At 51.4% G+C, this 16,717-nt stretch overlaps 1 protein-coding gene across 3 annotated transcripts in view; it reads right to left on the bottom strand.

Moving 5' to 3' along the window:
• Nucleotides 1-469: 469 nt before the first annotated feature.
• Nucleotides 470-16,717, bottom strand: part of LOC136945855 (nuclear receptor coactivator 3-like) — a 35,282-nt gene continuing 19,034 nt past the window's right edge. Inside the window, exons 4-24 of one of the 3 annotated variants that reach the window (XM_067239940.1) lie at nt 14,211-14,318; nt 13,864-14,024; nt 12,309-12,409; nt 12,026-12,200; nt 9,256-9,435; nt 9,065-9,151; nt 8,759-8,899; nt 8,524-8,671; nt 7,643-8,226; nt 6,446-7,554; nt 6,180-6,312; nt 5,892-6,077; nt 5,483-5,713; nt 5,282-5,390; nt 5,008-5,179; nt 4,496-4,825; nt 4,208-4,309; nt 3,823-4,063; nt 3,473-3,653; nt 3,187-3,370; nt 470-3,082 (exon numbers count right to left, since the gene is read on the bottom strand). In XM_067239940.1, coding sequence (XP_067096041.1) covers nt 3,071-3,082; nt 3,187-3,370; nt 3,473-3,653; nt 3,823-4,063; nt 4,208-4,309; nt 4,496-4,825; nt 5,008-5,179; nt 5,282-5,390; nt 5,483-5,713; nt 5,892-6,077; nt 6,180-6,312; nt 6,446-7,554; nt 7,643-8,226; nt 8,524-8,671; nt 8,759-8,899; nt 9,065-9,151; nt 9,256-9,435; nt 12,026-12,200; nt 12,309-12,409; nt 13,864-14,024; nt 14,211-14,299 — 4,656 coding nt within the window. In that variant the 5' untranslated portion in view covers nt 14,300-14,318 and the 3' untranslated portion in view covers nt 470-3,070. The remainder of the gene's footprint in view (nt 3,083-3,186; nt 3,371-3,472; nt 3,654-3,822; nt 4,064-4,207; nt 4,310-4,495; nt 4,826-5,007; nt 5,180-5,281; nt 5,391-5,482; nt 5,714-5,891; nt 6,078-6,179; nt 6,313-6,445; nt 7,555-7,642; nt 8,227-8,523; nt 8,672-8,758; nt 8,900-9,064; nt 9,152-9,255; nt 9,436-12,025; nt 12,201-12,308; nt 12,410-13,863; nt 14,025-14,210; nt 14,319-16,717) is intronic. The other 2 variants (XM_067239941.1, XM_067239943.1) reach the window with 2 other exon arrangements.

Genomic DNA, 16,717 nt, shown 5'->3' with positions numbered 1-16,717 from the left:
TTGATAGAGACCACCCTTGATATGGACACACACACACACACACACACACACACACACACACACACACACACACACACACACACACACACACACACACACACACACACACACACACACACACACACACACACACACACACACACACACACACACACACACACACACACACACACACACACACACACACACACACACACACACACACACACACACACACACACACACACACACACACACACACACACACACACACACACACCTCTCACTTCTAGAATCTGGGTCACGCAGACCCTCAGTCTCCAGTCATCATTTATAGCCACATGATAAGTGCCCTCTTTCCTGTCCCTCCCCTCAGCCAGCACTATAGCTTGTCCAGTGCTCCACAACACACTAATAGACACATGCAGACACAGGAACAAAGTACGATTTCATTGTCACTCGCACAACATAAAAAACACAACACACAATGTAATGTTTAAATAGAAATTTGTATTTACATCAATATTAACATCAAGTACGAGTAAGAAAAATGCAATGTAATTTACATCCTGTGACAATGACAGTATATTGTCCCCATGTGTTCTTTTCATCACCTCTCTTGTCATAAGATCAAAAGATGCATTGACAGGGATCCAGCAAAGCGCAGACGATGCTTCTTTTGAATATTCGGTGGATAATTACTTTTCTTTTTCTTCATCAGGACTGAAAATTAAACCCACTCAATTTATTCCATGAAGTAATTAAGTTTATCATGAAGTCATGTTCCATAAAAACAACTTCAACAAACTCAAACATTCTTTAATGAAATAAATTCCAGCACCACATTTCAACTGGCCATAAAGATTCTAAGAAATAATCGTATAAATAAGCAGACCCAGATGCCTGCATGCTATGGATGTGTATGAAAGTGTATGAATGTATGAACTATGTGCAAAGAGAAGCACACATATACAAGTACTCACACCGTCTCCTTCAGGGAAAGGTTCTCTACACACTGCAGAATGACAAACACAAATCTTTGGATTGAGCATGTCTTAGAAGGTAGATTTTTTTTTCTCAAAAGCTTAGCAGAAAATACAACAAAAATAAAGGCAAAACAAAACATCTCAACAACAAATCATGTATAATGTATAACACGGTCAGACAGCTGCAGAGTAAATACATTTAGGAAGTCTAAATCACCAGGGGCTTGGCAGGTACATCCCACCAGGCGTTGCCATGGCATTACTGCAGCTATCAAAACACACGAACACAGCCCAACAGTAAAAGTGTCAATACAATTCTGTGGCTACAATCCCACTACCAAAAGATGATTTGAATCTGTACTGGAAGGACATTTGAAACTCTAAGGAATGGAAATGGAGCTGCAGCCACTGGGCTTGATTGGGCCTCAGTCTAAAAGCTACTATCAACCCACACACTGGCACACACCTGGGCCACTAGGACACTAAACACAATCATGTGTCAACTTATTTATAGGCATCTTTTGTGTAGTTTTTTTTTCTTTCTATAATCAATCAATAAAGAAAATACAGGATCACACTAGCACCTCTACATCTATGCGAATGTCCTTGAAAAAGAGAAATTCATGACTTGATCACAAAAAAAAGAACAAAAAGTGCTTTCAGAGAGAATGAATGTGGCAGTCTTAACTTTCAGAGAGGAACCTTTTTAGATGTATATTAGCACTGAGAAAAGAAGATCTCCCTGCCTTTCAACCAGAAATGAAATATTGGAAATAAAAGCTGTGTTGACCTACAACAGAATAAGAAAATTACACTTTAAATATCAAGCCTTACAATCTGTGCAAAAACAGTATGTGACCTACAAAAGCATATATATATTTATATATAGTACATTTGAAGCATATTTACAATTTGTATTCACAGACAGAAAGAAAAGTTTCAAACGACATCGCATCTAATACTGCAGTACCTTCGCTTTGAGTAGATAATGATCACTACGTCCTCAGAAGGAAGCAAGGAGGGAAGATTATTGCTAGAAATCTGCATATATACATTTAAATCTAGGGAACACTTTCTTCTCCAGTGTGAATTACTATGGGAATCAACCATCTTAAGCAATTGCCAACAAATTTAAAAGGTAATCAAAATATTTCAATAGTTGTGCCTTAAAAATACAATACACCTTGATTTTAAAATTCAGACATTTATGAATCGTTATAAATAAAACAGTAATTTGTGCACTCTAAAAGAGACTAGTTAGTCTTCTTGTCAAGTTTTGTAAAAAGTTTCCAATCTGCATACTCTCTCATAATCAACACACTGCAGAAGAAAGTGTTGTATAAAATCTGTGCTTACTGCCATTCCATTGGTTACTCATTTATAACAATGATCATCATGGTCACCCATTTCCAATCAATATTGGTTACCCATTCTCAGTCAAGAACAGCAGAACACACACAAGAATAAACAACAACATTTGCTGTTATGCAATTATTCTTGGATGAAGGCCTCTATGACCATGAAATATTGCCACAATCCTTTTACCGACAGCCTTCATTAAAGTGCAACCACAGCCAACTAGTATCTGTCGTACCTGTACCCAGAGACTCCATGAGACACTGTGTGAGCTGAGCTGTCAGTGTCAGGGCCATGTACCACCACAGACATGTGTGTCCCTCCTGACTGTTGGATCCACGTCATTCTTAAGTGTGTTAACTTTACATCATTTTGGTCCAGTGAGCGGTGTTAAGAGCATGCATGAGTGTGCTCACACAAACACACACTTACAAAGCGGAATCTAGAAGAACTGCATGAGTCTAATAGGGGAAGAAATACAGTGTTCTGTATGAGTGGTTATGTGTGTGTGTGTCACAGTGTGTATCTGACTTGTTGGGGGGGGGGGCATTGTGATCCGGTCTGTGCTCAGGTGCCACATGTCCTCTGTCAATGTTCCTCGGGCTGTGGCTCGGTCAACACTGGCCTACGGGGAGGGAAACGGCCCCCCCAGCTGGTTGGAGTTACACCACACACACGCACACAGACGTCATGTCTCTGAAGGTGGATCACAGTGAGTCTGTTTCATCATATCGGCCTCCATCTCATGTTCAGCAATATTTCTGTCGGAGACAAAGAGAGATGGATAGTTATGCATGTGTATGAGAAGGAACACCCCCCCCCCCCCCCACCACACACTCACACAAAAACATCCTCACACACATACCTGGTCAGGCCCCATAGGCATGCGTCCCATCACCATAGGGTTCATACCCATCTGACCCCCCATCTGGCCCCCCATCTGGCCCATGTGACCCCCTCCTCCGTTGGCAGGCATGCCCCCGTTCATCATCATGCCCCCGTACTGGCCCGGGTTGCCCTGCTGGCCAAACTGCTGCTGGGGATAGGAGCTGGAGGGAGGAGACGAGAGCAGGGTTCAATCAGACTCCCACTGCAGGGGACACACAGCTTCCCAACAGTATCGTGTCATTTTGGAGTGTTACTGGTCACACCTGTTGCGTCCCATGCCTCCCTGTGACCAGCCCTTCATGTCTGTGCCCTGATACATGCCACCGCCCTGGTGGTGCTGCTGCATCATGGGATTCTGAGGCGGACCCAGGCGCCCTGACATCATAGCGCTGGGGGGACTTCCCCCTGAGGGGCCGAACGATGGGTCCCCCTGCTGGGCCATCCCTGCACAAACACGGCACACTTAGCTGGGACTTCAAACACACATGACACAAGGAGCAGGCAGCGCTAGTGCCAACAAGTGCACTTAAAGTTGCTTCAAAGCTTTGTGCTACACACAAACAAACCGCCAGGGGGCAGCACCAGTTTGTGGGGCCCAACTAAACAGACTCACCATAGTTTCCTCCATAGCCAAACTGCTGGGGGCCCGGCTGGCCCATGTTGGGCCCTCCCATGGGGGCGTCCATGCCGGCGGGTGCAGTAACGTTGGGAGGGGGGCTGAACCCCCCAGCGGCGGCTGCAGCTTGCTGCTGCTGCTGCTGCTGCATTAGCATCATCATCCTCTGCCTCCTCATCTGCATGGTGACCATCTCCCGGCTCCGCTGGGCCATCATCTGGGCGTTCAGGAAGCCAGGCTGGCCAGGGCAGGACAAGCACCACATCACACAGGGGGTTTGGATATTGGAGGCATGTGTGGATAAGGGCTATGCTAACTTCTACCCTAACACTCCTTGTGTTGGCATGTAGCTGTCTGTGGGCCTGTGTTTCTGGATGCCTACCTGTCCACCCATGGCAGGCTGCATGCCTGGGCGCATGCCAGGGTTGCCCGCTCCTGGGTTCTCCATCTTAATGGCCATGCCCTGACGGGTCTGACTCATAAACTGTGGAAGCAAAGTACCGTAAGACCAAAATCCTTTACAGAACAAGCCTCCCATGGAATACAAGACAGCGCTAAGCTGCACATGGAGCATACCATGCCATGTACAAAAGCCGTGAAATGGGCTGTGAAAGGATGTGGTGGGTATATTCAGAAAGTATTCATTTTGTGTGTGTGTGTGTGTGTGTACCTGTTGGCCCTGTAGTCTTTGTTGCAGCTGCAGCCTCATGGGCTTGGTAGCGCTCATCATCCTGGGTCTCATCATGTTGGCGCGGGGGTGGCCCATGCCCCCCATGCCCCCCATCCCAGGGAAGCTGCCCCCCTGGCCCATCTGGGACAGCATGGGGCCGAAGCCCCCCTGCTGGGGCTGGCCCGGCATGGGGTTGCCCCCATAGGGAGACTGCATGCCTGCAGAGGGGGGTCCGGGGTAGCCCTGGCCGTACATGGGCTCCTGCTTCAGCACCATGGACGTGTCCTGGCCGGGGAAGGGCTCCACATGGTGCTCGGCTGGCCCTTGGCCCTATGAGGGGGGGGGGAAGGGGGCAGAAGACGGCAGAGGACCAGAAATAGGATGGAGGATGAGAAAAGTGGGAAAAGTTCAAAGTTGGACCGACATGAATTACTTTCCTGTTGCTCAGCCTGTAACGTGTGTCTTTCAGTCTTGCTCTATTCATTCTCTCCTTCCCAGTCAGTCCACTCTACCTGGCTGACGAGGTCGGGGATGCCCAGGGCCCGGTCGATCTCCTCCAGGGCGATGCCGTCTGTGTTGTTCAGTAGAGAGTCCAGCTGATCCAGCAGCGCCCGCTCGTCACTCTGGCCCTCACTGGTGGTGGGCGGCACCAGGAGCTCGTCCAGGGCGTTCCCAAACTGACGTCTGAAACACACACACACTCACCCTCAGCCCATAGGCAACCCAGTTCCCGTACACTAGATGACATTTGCAGCTGACTGCTCCTGTAAGAGTCATGTCTGTTACCTGTTGTGGCCACCCTCCATCCCCATCATGCTGTCTGGCCAGGAGGGAGACTGGCTGGGCTGACCCTGCTGGCTGAATGGGCTCATCCCCATCCCCATGTCACCGGAGCCTGCACACAAACACAAAATACACATGAGTACACCAGCCTTGATTGTATCTCATTCCAGTTGGCCGACTACTCAGTAACACACCCACACGTACCCATGTCCATCAGCTGCTGTTGCAGCATTGACCTGGTGCCAGGAACGCTGTTGGACCTGCCCACCATGGGGCCTCCCATCATGCCCTTGGAGTTGTAGTCCATTCCTGGACGGATCATGGAGGGGTGCCCTGCTGAGCCCACAGGACTGGCACTGGAGCGGGGCATCCCCCACTCACCAGAACCCCCCATGGGGGACCGCTGGGGAACTCCCATTCCCCTGTTCATTGTTCCTGGAGGGGGACAGAGGCACAGATATGAGCTTTGTAGAAGCTTTATCATTAAGCAGGGTTTCCAAGTCTTGGTCATCTAGTTTCCCTGGTTCATTACAGGAGAGAGAGATAATAGAGAGAAAGAGAGAGATAGAGGGGGCGAAGAGAAAGAACAAAATAAATAAACTAAATCAGTTACTTGTTCCGATGCCTCTCGGACACACACCCATGTTCCCTGGGTAGCTGTCTGGGCTGCCCATTATGTTCTCCTGCTTGATGAGCATTGGGCGTCTCCCTGGCCCTCCAGGCCCCCCGGGGGGCTTACTGTCCACTGACATGGCCCTCTGGAAGGGCCCACGGGGCCCCGGACCCATACCTGGACTCCCTGCACACACATGTAGAAGTCCGATAAGAGGGCTTCTATGATTCTCTCCTGTCCTATGTGTGTGAACACACGGGATGTGATGGGTTTATTTGACACCCCTACCTTGCAGACTGTCATCAAGGCAACCTTGGGGCTTGTTTCCTCCTTCGCTGGCCCCTCCTCCTGTGCCCTGGTCGGGATAGAACTCTGACCCAGATCCCCTCAGTCCTCCTAGGATCGACTCCAGGTTATCCAGCTGAGGACACACATCAGTGACAGACATCAGTGACAGCTAGCTGAGCACATGTCATCACTCCCCCTCACTACAACCACCAACAAGAACAGTGCAGAGATCCTCAATGAACAAACTGCAGGACGAATGCTGTTACCTCATCAGGTGGCTCCGACTTGATTTTGCTCTCAGGGTGTTCGGGCGTGGGCCCAGAGCCAGGGCAGCTGCGCTGGGGCCCGCCTGGGGCTCCCGCCGGCCCCTTCCCCTCCAGCTCCTCGGGCTTGGGCTTCACATCCACAGGCTCTTTGGAGTCAGTTGAGGAGTTGTTGAGGAGGTAGTGGAGGAGAGCGTGAGTCTTCTCCTTCTTGGGGCTTTGCTGCTCTTGCTTGGGCTCAGTCCCTCCCCCCAGACCCCCGGTTCCTCCTGCCGCCCCCGTCTCTCCGCCTTCCTGGCCCCCCAGGGTCACCTTCCCCGTTGCCTCGGCTGTGATCTTGGCCACCTCGTCGGGCGTGTTGCCGTTCTGCAGCAGCTTGTGGAGGATCTTGTGCTTCTCCTGCAGAGAGGCTGTGTATTGGGTGGAGGAGAGACCACCGGGCACACCCCCTACACCTGCTGCCTGGCCCTGATTGGTGGAGGAAGAGGAAGAGACTCCGGTAGAGGAGGGGCTTGTCATACCTCCAGCGGGGTCCTTGCTGTCCAAGCCTGCTGGTGTGTTACTGCTGGCTGGAGGTGGTGGTGGTAGAGGGGCTCCGGCTGGGCCTGTGCCCCCAATCCCCAGCTCCTCAGTGGGGGAGGTTAGCAGCTGCAACAGCTTCTTATGGCCTTTACTGTCTGTCACCCTGCGAGAGGATTCAGAGCTGGCCATCCCAGCCTCACTCCCACTCTCTACAGGCTCCTTTCCGCCAGCGGTGGCTTGGCTGTCTGGTCTTTCTGCAGAGCTCTCCGCCTGGGGGTGCGGGTGGTGGTGGTGGTGGAGGGGGTGATGGTGGTCGCCGTGCCCAGGCCCCGGGCCCCCCGCAGGGCTTGTGGAGCCATCCTGACCTTGCTTGGCTGGCTGGTTGGACTGGGAGGATGATGAAGAGGAGTGGACACTGGGGGAACTGTCTGGTTTGTGGGCAGGGGACGGGGAGGTGAGGGTGGAGGGTAGGGAGCTGCCCACCCCCTCACTGATGGCCTGCAGGGCATTGAGGGAGCTGCTGGAGAAGGAGGTGCCACCACTCCCACCCCCACCTCCTCCACTGCCAAGGCCCATTGGAGAGTGCATGCCTAGGACACAGTCAGAACAGAGACCATTAAAGTCTGAATCACAAAAGAGTACTTACAGTTCAGTGTTTTATTATCTCAGATGACGTACCTCCAGGTGAGAACTGGCTGCTGCCCATCTTGGGGCTCCCTCGGTTGCGGGGGGACATCAAGAGGCCTTGTTGGGGGCCACTCATGCGGGGGCTTCCTGAAGGGCTGTTCATGCCCCCCAGGCCGAATCCCCCGCTGCTCTGGAAGGGGGGCTGCTGCGGGTGCTGCTGCATGCCAGGACCAGGGTTGTTCATCTGACCCATCTGATTCATCTGATTCATCTGGCCCATCTGATTCATCTGGCCCATCTGATTCATCTGGCCCATCTGATTCATCTGGCCCATTTGAGCCATCTGGTTCATCTGCATCATCCTGTTTCCCATGCCCATTCCACCCCCTCCTCCTCCTCCTCCACCACCACCACCTCCACCTCCTCCATACATGGAGCCCCCGCCCATTTGGTTCATGTGGCCCATGTGGTTCTGCTCATTCATGCCAAAGCCACGGTTCATACCCCCCATGCCCATTCCCCCACCAGGGGGCATGTTCATCTGGATGTTGGGGTTGGGGCCCCCCATGCTCTGCTGCCTCATAGGTCCTGGCATCATGCCCCCTCCCTGGGCAGAGCGATAGCCATTTGGCTCCCTGCGCGGGAAAAAGCAACAGCAGATGAGCTTCAAGGGAATCGACTGTAGAAGCTTGACACTGACCATTATTCTTTCAAAACAACCCTTCACACCATTCATAATTCATAATACAAAATATGCACTATTCACTCTCCGGCCTCCTTTCAAGCGCAGCATGAGTAACACCAGAACTGTACATTCATCTCCTTGAGAAAGAAAAGAGAAAAAGTGAAAGACCAGATTCCTCTCCTTGAGTAGTACCTGACAGTGTGAACATGTGTGTGTGTGTGTGTGTTACTGGTTTCCAGGTTCTCACCTCTGAAGCAGGTGAGTGGAGATGAAGCCTTGCGGCTCGTTGCTCATGGGGTGGCGGTACAGCTTGCTCTTGGTCTGGGCTGTGACTGGGGTGCCGTCCGACAGAGAGAAGCGGTACAGGGGGGTCTCCGCATGGCCCTGCAGAAAGGCTGAAGACCACGACACCATTACAATACGGTAACATCAAGGACAGTCATCTGACAATGTTTGTGTCGGTGAGTGTGTGTGTGGCATACCCTCGTGGTAATGGCGTTTGTGGGACCAGGGCTGCCCTTCGCTGTGCTGCAGGAACATCTGGATGCAGCGTCGGAGCAGGTCCTCCCAGCCTGGACGCATGGACGCTCTCAGAGAGTTCTGGTCTATCTGGATCAGCTTTCCTGGGGACCAGAATAACACGAGTGAAGAAACCGAGAATATATATATATCAAATGTACCAGTAATGATAGAAAATGATGGTAAGGTATTTCTGTCCTGCTTTTTATTGTAGGAATGTTTTTGTTCTATTTTGACAACCTCCAGGTGAGCAGGGTAAGAGGTCTCACCTGAGAGCTCATGTCTGGTGTTGAAGCTCTCGGTTCTTTCTACAGCCGTCACACGGCGAGCCACGCAGATCATACAAGACTGCAGATCTGCAATGGAAGGGGACAGAAGCTCAACAGAATATTCGGAATAGTTTCACCGCAGTCTGGTCCGTGTGTGTCTGTGCATGTGTCTCTGCGTGTTCTAACCATACCTTCTCCCTCTTCTATCATGGCCTTGGGCTGGGTCAGAGCAAAACACTGCATGGTCTCGTAACGCCGGCCTGGCCCCTCCTCCACAGGTCCGTGGGCGTGTCCAAACTTGACTAGCATGCGGCAGGTAAAGGTGTGGCTCTTCTGACGTGGGGCCTCGCCTCCCCAGGACACGCCACTCACTGAGGAGGGAAACACACAGGAGCACAGACATCCATCATTGTCGGTGAGATTTCTAAATCCTAATCACAATACCAAGAGAAGAGAGAGCCAATGGTTTCATCTAATGTTGTGTTCCACATGACACACACACACACACACACACACACACACACACACACACACACACACACACACACACACACACACACACACACACACACACACACACACACACACACACACACACACACACACACACACACACACACACACACACACACACACACACACACACACACACACACACACACACACACACACACACACACACACACACACACACACACACACACACACACACACACACACACACACACACACACACACACACACACACACACACACACACACACACACACACACACACACACACACACACACACACACACACACACACACACACACACACACACACACACACAGAGTGGTGACAGATGAACCAGTCACGCATGTTCTAGTATTTTCCCTCTTCAATCCACAGGCAGAAGAATCCCCTCCCATACTGATTCCTGGATAAATGGACCATGGGATTAATGTAGCAGAGGTGTCGATTTCCAATATCCCTCCACTCCTCGCTCCATCCCTTCATCCCTCCCTCGCTTCTAAACTGCAGTGGGTAGGAGGCCAAGGACACTCAGCCATCCATCCTCATTTAGGCCCTGACTCCTCATCACAGCACACAGGCTCACGGGGGGGGTCACCTTCACAGGGCCGGGGGAGGGGAGGGAAACTTCCGAGAAAACCAACTCTGCTCCAAGGTCTGTCTGGAGCCGTACACTGCCAAGGCCTTGAGTCTGTCTGGGCTCGGGGAGGGAGGGTCTGTCTGGGCTGCAGCGAGGGGTCCAGGCGCACAAGGGGTTCTAACTGATACTGAGAGGTGATTTAACAAGGCCGTAGGACGCTCTTCTCCAAGCTGACAGAAACAAGCCAACTGGCTGCTGGGCCTGACATCTCCCCTCAGACACAATTAGTCACCAGAGAGGCCGGACACCAGGCGAACACACAGAAACAACTTGGGAACAAAGGCATCACACCTCCCTTCGGCCTGAGAGACTGTGTGTGTGTGTGGGGTGAAATGAGAGAAACAGTGATGAGAAAAAAAAGAGACAGAGAGAGATAACGAGATTTAAAAAAAGATGCGTGTGTGTCTGTGTGTGCAATCCCTGTTGCCATGGTCAGCGGTCACCACACAGGAATGTGCCGAGAGAGCGGATTTCATTCACGCACCCAAAGATAATGATGGTGACAGGAGCAGAGAGAAGCAGGCAGCGAAACAAGCGCGGTCTGAGCTCACACATTCTCCCACATAGTAAGTCCTCATATTAACTATGAATAAGCCTGAGAACAAGAGCAAGAAGAGCCGTGAGAGCAAGGAGCGGGCAAGAGTGACATTAGGAGTGTGTAGAGAGGTGGAGAGGGGAGAGAGGGAGTGAGAGAGTGACATTGGGAGTGTGTAGAGAGGTGGAGAGGGGAGAGAGTGACATTGGGAGTGTGTAGAGAGGTGGAGAGGGGAGAGAGGGAGTGAGAGAGTGACATTGGGAGTGTGTAGAGAGGTGGAGAGGGGAGAGAGGGAGTGAGAGAGTGACATTGGGAGTGTGTAGAGAGGTGGAGAGGGGAGAGAGGGAGTGAGAGAGTGAGATTAGGGGTGTGTAGAGAGGTGGAGAGGGGAGAGAGTGACATTAGGAGTGTGTAGAGAGGTGGAGAGGGGAGAGAGGGGGATTAGGGGTGCGTAGACAGGGGAGAGAGGGAGTGAGAGAGTGAGATTAGGAGTGTGTAGAGGTGGAGAGGGGAGAGAGGGAGTGAGAGAGTGTGTCGATGACACATTAGGACTGCTGCTTAGGAACACTGCTGTGGAGTTAATCGGGTAGCAGGTTCAGCCGAGCACACATATCCATAATTAATCAGCTTTATAAATAGTGTGTGCTCCCTCACACACATCACGCGCGCTTTAACACCAAACACACACATGCGCGCGCACACAAAAACGTGCGTACACACACACAATTCACAAGGTGAACACAACACACGCAAACACATACAACATTAGTGAGCTTCTGAACCTAAATGGGGTCCTCTCTTCCACACAGACACATGCGCGCACAGTGAATTAGAGAGAGGAGAGTGCGTAGGCGCATTATTCAGTAGTGAGTAGTTTCCAGATGGCTGCTGTGGGATCTGAATAGAACACAGGCCTGTTCTACACTGTCTGGCTCACTGAGTGTGACTGACAGCTCTGCTATGCTCCGCCTGCCCGGCTCGGTTGGTGTGCTCTTGGGTGCCTCCACGTGTGTGTACACACACACACACACACACACAATAAAAACACTGCTGCACTTGAACAGGTTCCTGAGGACCCGCTCATTATAATGAGACAGCAGGAGAGGGGAATCAAAGCATGAATATGGAACTGTATGTTGATGTGTATGTTTGAATAAAACTTCTCAAGTTTGTTCTCTTGGCTACTGTATTCTTCCTTATTACATTCCAGTCATATACAGTCTGTAAGTGTGTGTGTGTGTGTGTGTGTGTGTGTGTGTGTGTGTGTCTTACCGTTGGTCTTAGGCAGGTTTTTGTGGAACTCCTCCCTGTCCTCCTCATGGAGGATGTTGTAGACACTGGTGTTGATGAGCTCCTCCTGTTTGTACTGCAGGTACTGGGTCACGTTGTCAGACACAAACACAATGCTGCCCTCTCGATTCACCACAAACAGGAAGCCATCCAGTGCCTGGTGGCCCAATCAATGGCACAAATCAAGACACAGCCAATCACAGGGCAGGGCAACCCACCCACAGCCAATTGAACTGCCCAGAAGGGAGCTGAGGCCAGGCCTTACCTGCAGCAGGAGGGGCCCCAGGTGGTCCTTATCGATGACCCCCTGGCCTGTGGAGGACACGTCAGACTTCTGGACATCGTCGTCATTGGACGAGGCTTTTCCTGGACAGGAACAGGAGAGAGAAGGTAGGGTCAGAGAGCGGCAGCCTGACTGGACATAAACTGGCAAACGCAGCCTCCCATTTGTCTGCACGAGAGACGACGACGACAACAACAACAAAACACTGTAAGAAAGATCCTCAAGACTCCCGTCAGTCCCGCATTGAGCTTCTCTCACCACCAGGGGACAGTGTTTCTCAGCCTGTCTCTGTCTGTAAGCAGGTGGGGGGGCAGGCAGCTTCCATCGGAGAAGCCTGTCAGACGGAGTATGAGGGCTGGCTGTCTGTGGAGCAGGTAGCGACTCTGCTCATGCTTTATATGCAGCGAGAGACTCAGAGGGACTGAGGCGGAGGCACAGGCAGCCGTGCTAATGCAGGGCTGAGGCTGTCTGGAGCAGAGGGGAGAGGAGAGGAGACGGCTACAGGAATCATTCCATCTGATTAGCTCCCACAGGGGCACAGATACCAAGACAAAGAAAAAAAAAACACAGCCACTACTGCTCGTACCAGCAGAGGAGGAGGATGCTTCATTGGTTTGCACGTCATCTTAGGATGCTGGGAGCGACCTTAGGATGATGCACATTACTGTGCTGCAATACAGGTGGGGATGGAATAGCAAGAAAAACAGAGAGAAGGAAAAACAGAAAAGATAGTATCAAGGAAGAATAACAGAAAGAAGCGTAGGGAGAGGGAAAGAAACGGTGGGGGATCAAAAGCTAGCTGCTTGTAGTAACTACGAGTAGTAACAATGTTTAAGTGTGAAGACCAGAGAAGGACAGACGGTGAAAGAGTAAATCCTGTGTCATCGCAACGTTTTTCACTTCCTGTATCTATGGCAACCTGTCTCAGACAAGTCAGGGCCAGCTGTACCCTCTTCCCCTTCCTGTGGAGGTGGCAACCATGCACTGAGCCTTGGAGGGGGGGGGGTGGGGGGGGGGGGGAGGCAGTAGAGTGTGGCAGCACTAGTCCAAACCCGCTCCTTTGGGCATAGGCACACAGCTACTGAGTACTGAGTACTTCTTCAACATGGCGTATGTGAATGCAAAACTGACCCACAAATGTGGCATTTAGACTATACTAAGAGGGTTGAGGCTGTCACCTTTGATGAACTGCACTTCTAATGATACAATCACAAGTAAAGCAGCCATGCAGCTGCTTGCACAAACACACACAGAGCCAACGTTTCCCCCAACAAACAAACAGCCAAAGCTGTGAAATTGGAGCTGAATGAGTGGTCCGTCCTTGCACCTGTGCGAGTGTGTGTACACGTGTACTCCTGGCATCAGTACACTCACACTCACACTCCCTCTCTCTCTCTCTCTCTCTCTCTCTCTCCAGCCCGTCCTTCACAACTGCAAGACCAACTAACCATCTCCAGCAGGTGTTCTGTGTGTTAGTGGCAGCGGTTGAAGAGCTAGTTATGGTGGGAGGTGTGGTGGTCAGGTGGGCTCTACTCACCCTGCTCCTTGATCTGGCGGATCTGCCGCACCGTCTCCTTGAGGATGGCACACTTGTCAGGCTTCACGTTGAAGCTGTCGATGTCGCTGAGGTTGGCGGAGATGAGCTCGGCCAGCTCCTCGATGTATTTACTCTCCTGCTCCCGACGCCTCCTCTCGCACCTGCAGGGGGCGGTGTGGTGTGGTGTCAGTTGGAGGTCACTCACTACTACATACCTGGACGGGCATGTCCAGGTATACTATACAGTGTCTGACTGAGAACACATTCTTAATTACAAAAGAGCATTCAGAGGAGCGCATATCCCGTCCTCCTGCGTCACAGTCCACCATCAGTTGCCCAGTACTCACCCCAGACCGGGTGTGTCGCAGGTGGAGAGCTTGCGCTTTCGGTTCTCTGAGCTCAGAGGCTCCATGGAGTTGTCCCCCAGTCCGCTCATCGTGTACACATATCAGCACCTTAAAAGACACATGAAGCAAGACAGTCAATATGGAGAGAAATTTGCGGATACTTTAATGTGAATGCAATACACAAATATTCTTAGGTGGCTATGGAGACAGTTCAAAACCTGTGGGGCACACAGCAATGAGCTGTGGTAATGTAAGCATATACCATGCAAATCGTATGCGCTTGCCACAAAAATGTAACTATCTGTCTATGTAATACACGTCTTGCCTCCCTCCGCTGTTGTGTGTGTATTTGTGTGTACCATGGCTGCCTCACATGGTATACACACACTCCCCCTAGGATTAGCAGTGTCTCTGCCGGTGAGCCACACTGCACGACTAACCCTGTTAGACAGCCGTCTGTCTCCCACAATGCATCACATTCTGTCTACAGGAAGTGGAATGACAAAGGTGGAGGCGAGGAGAGGGGGAGGGAGGAGTGGAGGGAGGGAGGGAGGGAGGGAAGGAGTGAGGGAGAAGCTGGCGGTATGAAGTCTGCTCTGATTGGTCCCTTCCTTTGCCACAGTGACAGCAGCTGACGCTGGGGAAAGGTAGGAGAGGAAGGGAGGGAGGGAGCGAGCGAAGATAAGCAGAGCGGGGGGAGGGGAGGGAAAGAATGCTCACAGAGATAGAAAGAATGAGGTAGGAGACGGAGAGGACAGAGAGGTTTGAATGTAGCAGAAGGAGAGGCAGAGAAAGGGGCGGGGGGTGAAAAGTAGAGAGGGGGAGGGAGAGGAGAAAGATTAAGAGAGAGAGAGAGAGAGGAGGGAAAGGGAGAGAGAGGAGAAGAAGGAGAACGGCGAGGGAGAAGAGAGAGAGCGCGCTCTGTGTGTGATGTCTCATGTGCTTTGAATATGTGTGTGGCAACGCGAGAGGATAAAGACTCCAGTGCCCCTCTTAACCTTCACAGCGAGTGCATCCTTTTGATTCTATTGATTACATGGTTATCCTCTGACCAGCATTCTGCCTCTCCTACATAGGTAAGCAGGCCAGTGTCAGGGAGGGAAGGCAGCAGAGCAGGCCATGTTAAAGTCTATTTACTACATCTGTTGTTGGGTAAAGGTCGAGGTTACTGTACAAAATGCTTTTAAAAGACTAGAATGCACACTGTGCCTCCTCTGAAGCTTGAACGTGTCAACAAGAGTATAAAGTGAAACTGCTGACAGGAAGGAGCCTTCCATTCCAAAAAGGCCCATGTTGGGAGGTGCATCGGATTTTCGCTGCAGAGACTTGAAGACAAGAACCGATGCTTTGTACACTGGTACGCTACCTCTCCCCCCCCCACCCCCCTCCCCACACACACACGATCACCAGCACCCCATCCCCTTTGGTTTGTTTGTTTCCCTGGCCCCATCTCTCCCTTAACCCTTGTGTTATCTTCGGATCATTCTGACCCATCAGTCACTGTGACCCACCGTCGTATTGAGACAACTTTAACACATACAAAGTGAAGCATTTTCTTTTAACCGTAGGGCTGTCTCAGACCCCCCACATTGTGAAGGTAAAAAAAAAAAAAAAAAAAATGTTTTTGTATTGGGTAAAAACAACGGTGGTTCGTTATGAACCTTTGGGTCATGTGGCCCGAAGGCAGCACAAGGGTTAAGAACCTCCCCATGTCTGTCTTGTGAGTTTGTATGTCTGTAATTTCCTTTTGATAGTCTCCCCCTCCAAAGTCTGATGTAACCTGCCTCTCAAGGGAGAGGAGGAGGAGTGCAGGAGAAGAGGGGGAGGGGGAATTGAGCTTTAAGAACTTCTAGAGCTTAAAGCTTGGGTTTGACTGAAACCCTGTCTTCTCTCCTCCTCTGTTCGTGCCTGCTTATTGATGGACTTCTCAGAGAGAGCGCTCTAATTGTGGAGTGAATGAGGCAGCCCCAGAGAATGGTTGATTAGGAGGCTGCTGAATGCCCCAGGGAAATGGGTCACCTCCAGTCTGGTGCTGCGCTGGGTCTGTGTGGGGCGGGCCGCCTGCTTTTACAGCACAACACAGGGAGAAAGTCAATTACACGCCACAGGCACGGTGCCCTGGTGGCAGAGGCAAGGGGGCTGGAAAGAGTTGGGGTGGGAAGGGAAGGGAAGGGAGAAATGGAGTGAGGTGGGGAGGATGGGATGAGTAAGAGGGGATGGTGCTAGGTGAGGACTCAGAGAAGGGAGTTAGGTGAGTAAGGAAGAGCTGGGTTGAGGTGGTGAGGGATTGGGTGGGTTTAATAGTGAGGGAGATAGAGAGGCACTAAGAATCCATCTGTGAGGATACAGAGAGCAGCCATGCCCCCTTACCCACTCTTATAAAAACACTGTAACCTGTCTGTACTGACATTCATTTCCCCACAACCCTGCTCTCAATCGCCCAGCCCACTGCTGCAGAAGCTGCTCCCTGACCATCTCTCCCAGCCTCTCTCAGCACCTGGTCACTA

The sequence above is a fragment of the Osmerus mordax genome, chromosome 7 (genome assembly GCF_038355195.1).
Source record: "Osmerus mordax isolate fOsmMor3 chromosome 7, fOsmMor3.pri, whole genome shotgun sequence".
In the NCBI taxonomy this organism is placed as follows: domain Eukaryota; kingdom Metazoa; phylum Chordata; class Actinopteri; order Osmeriformes; family Osmeridae; genus Osmerus; species Osmerus mordax.
The sequence above is the reverse complement of the archived record's forward strand: the minus strand, read 5'-3'. Positions and strand labels throughout refer to the sequence as shown.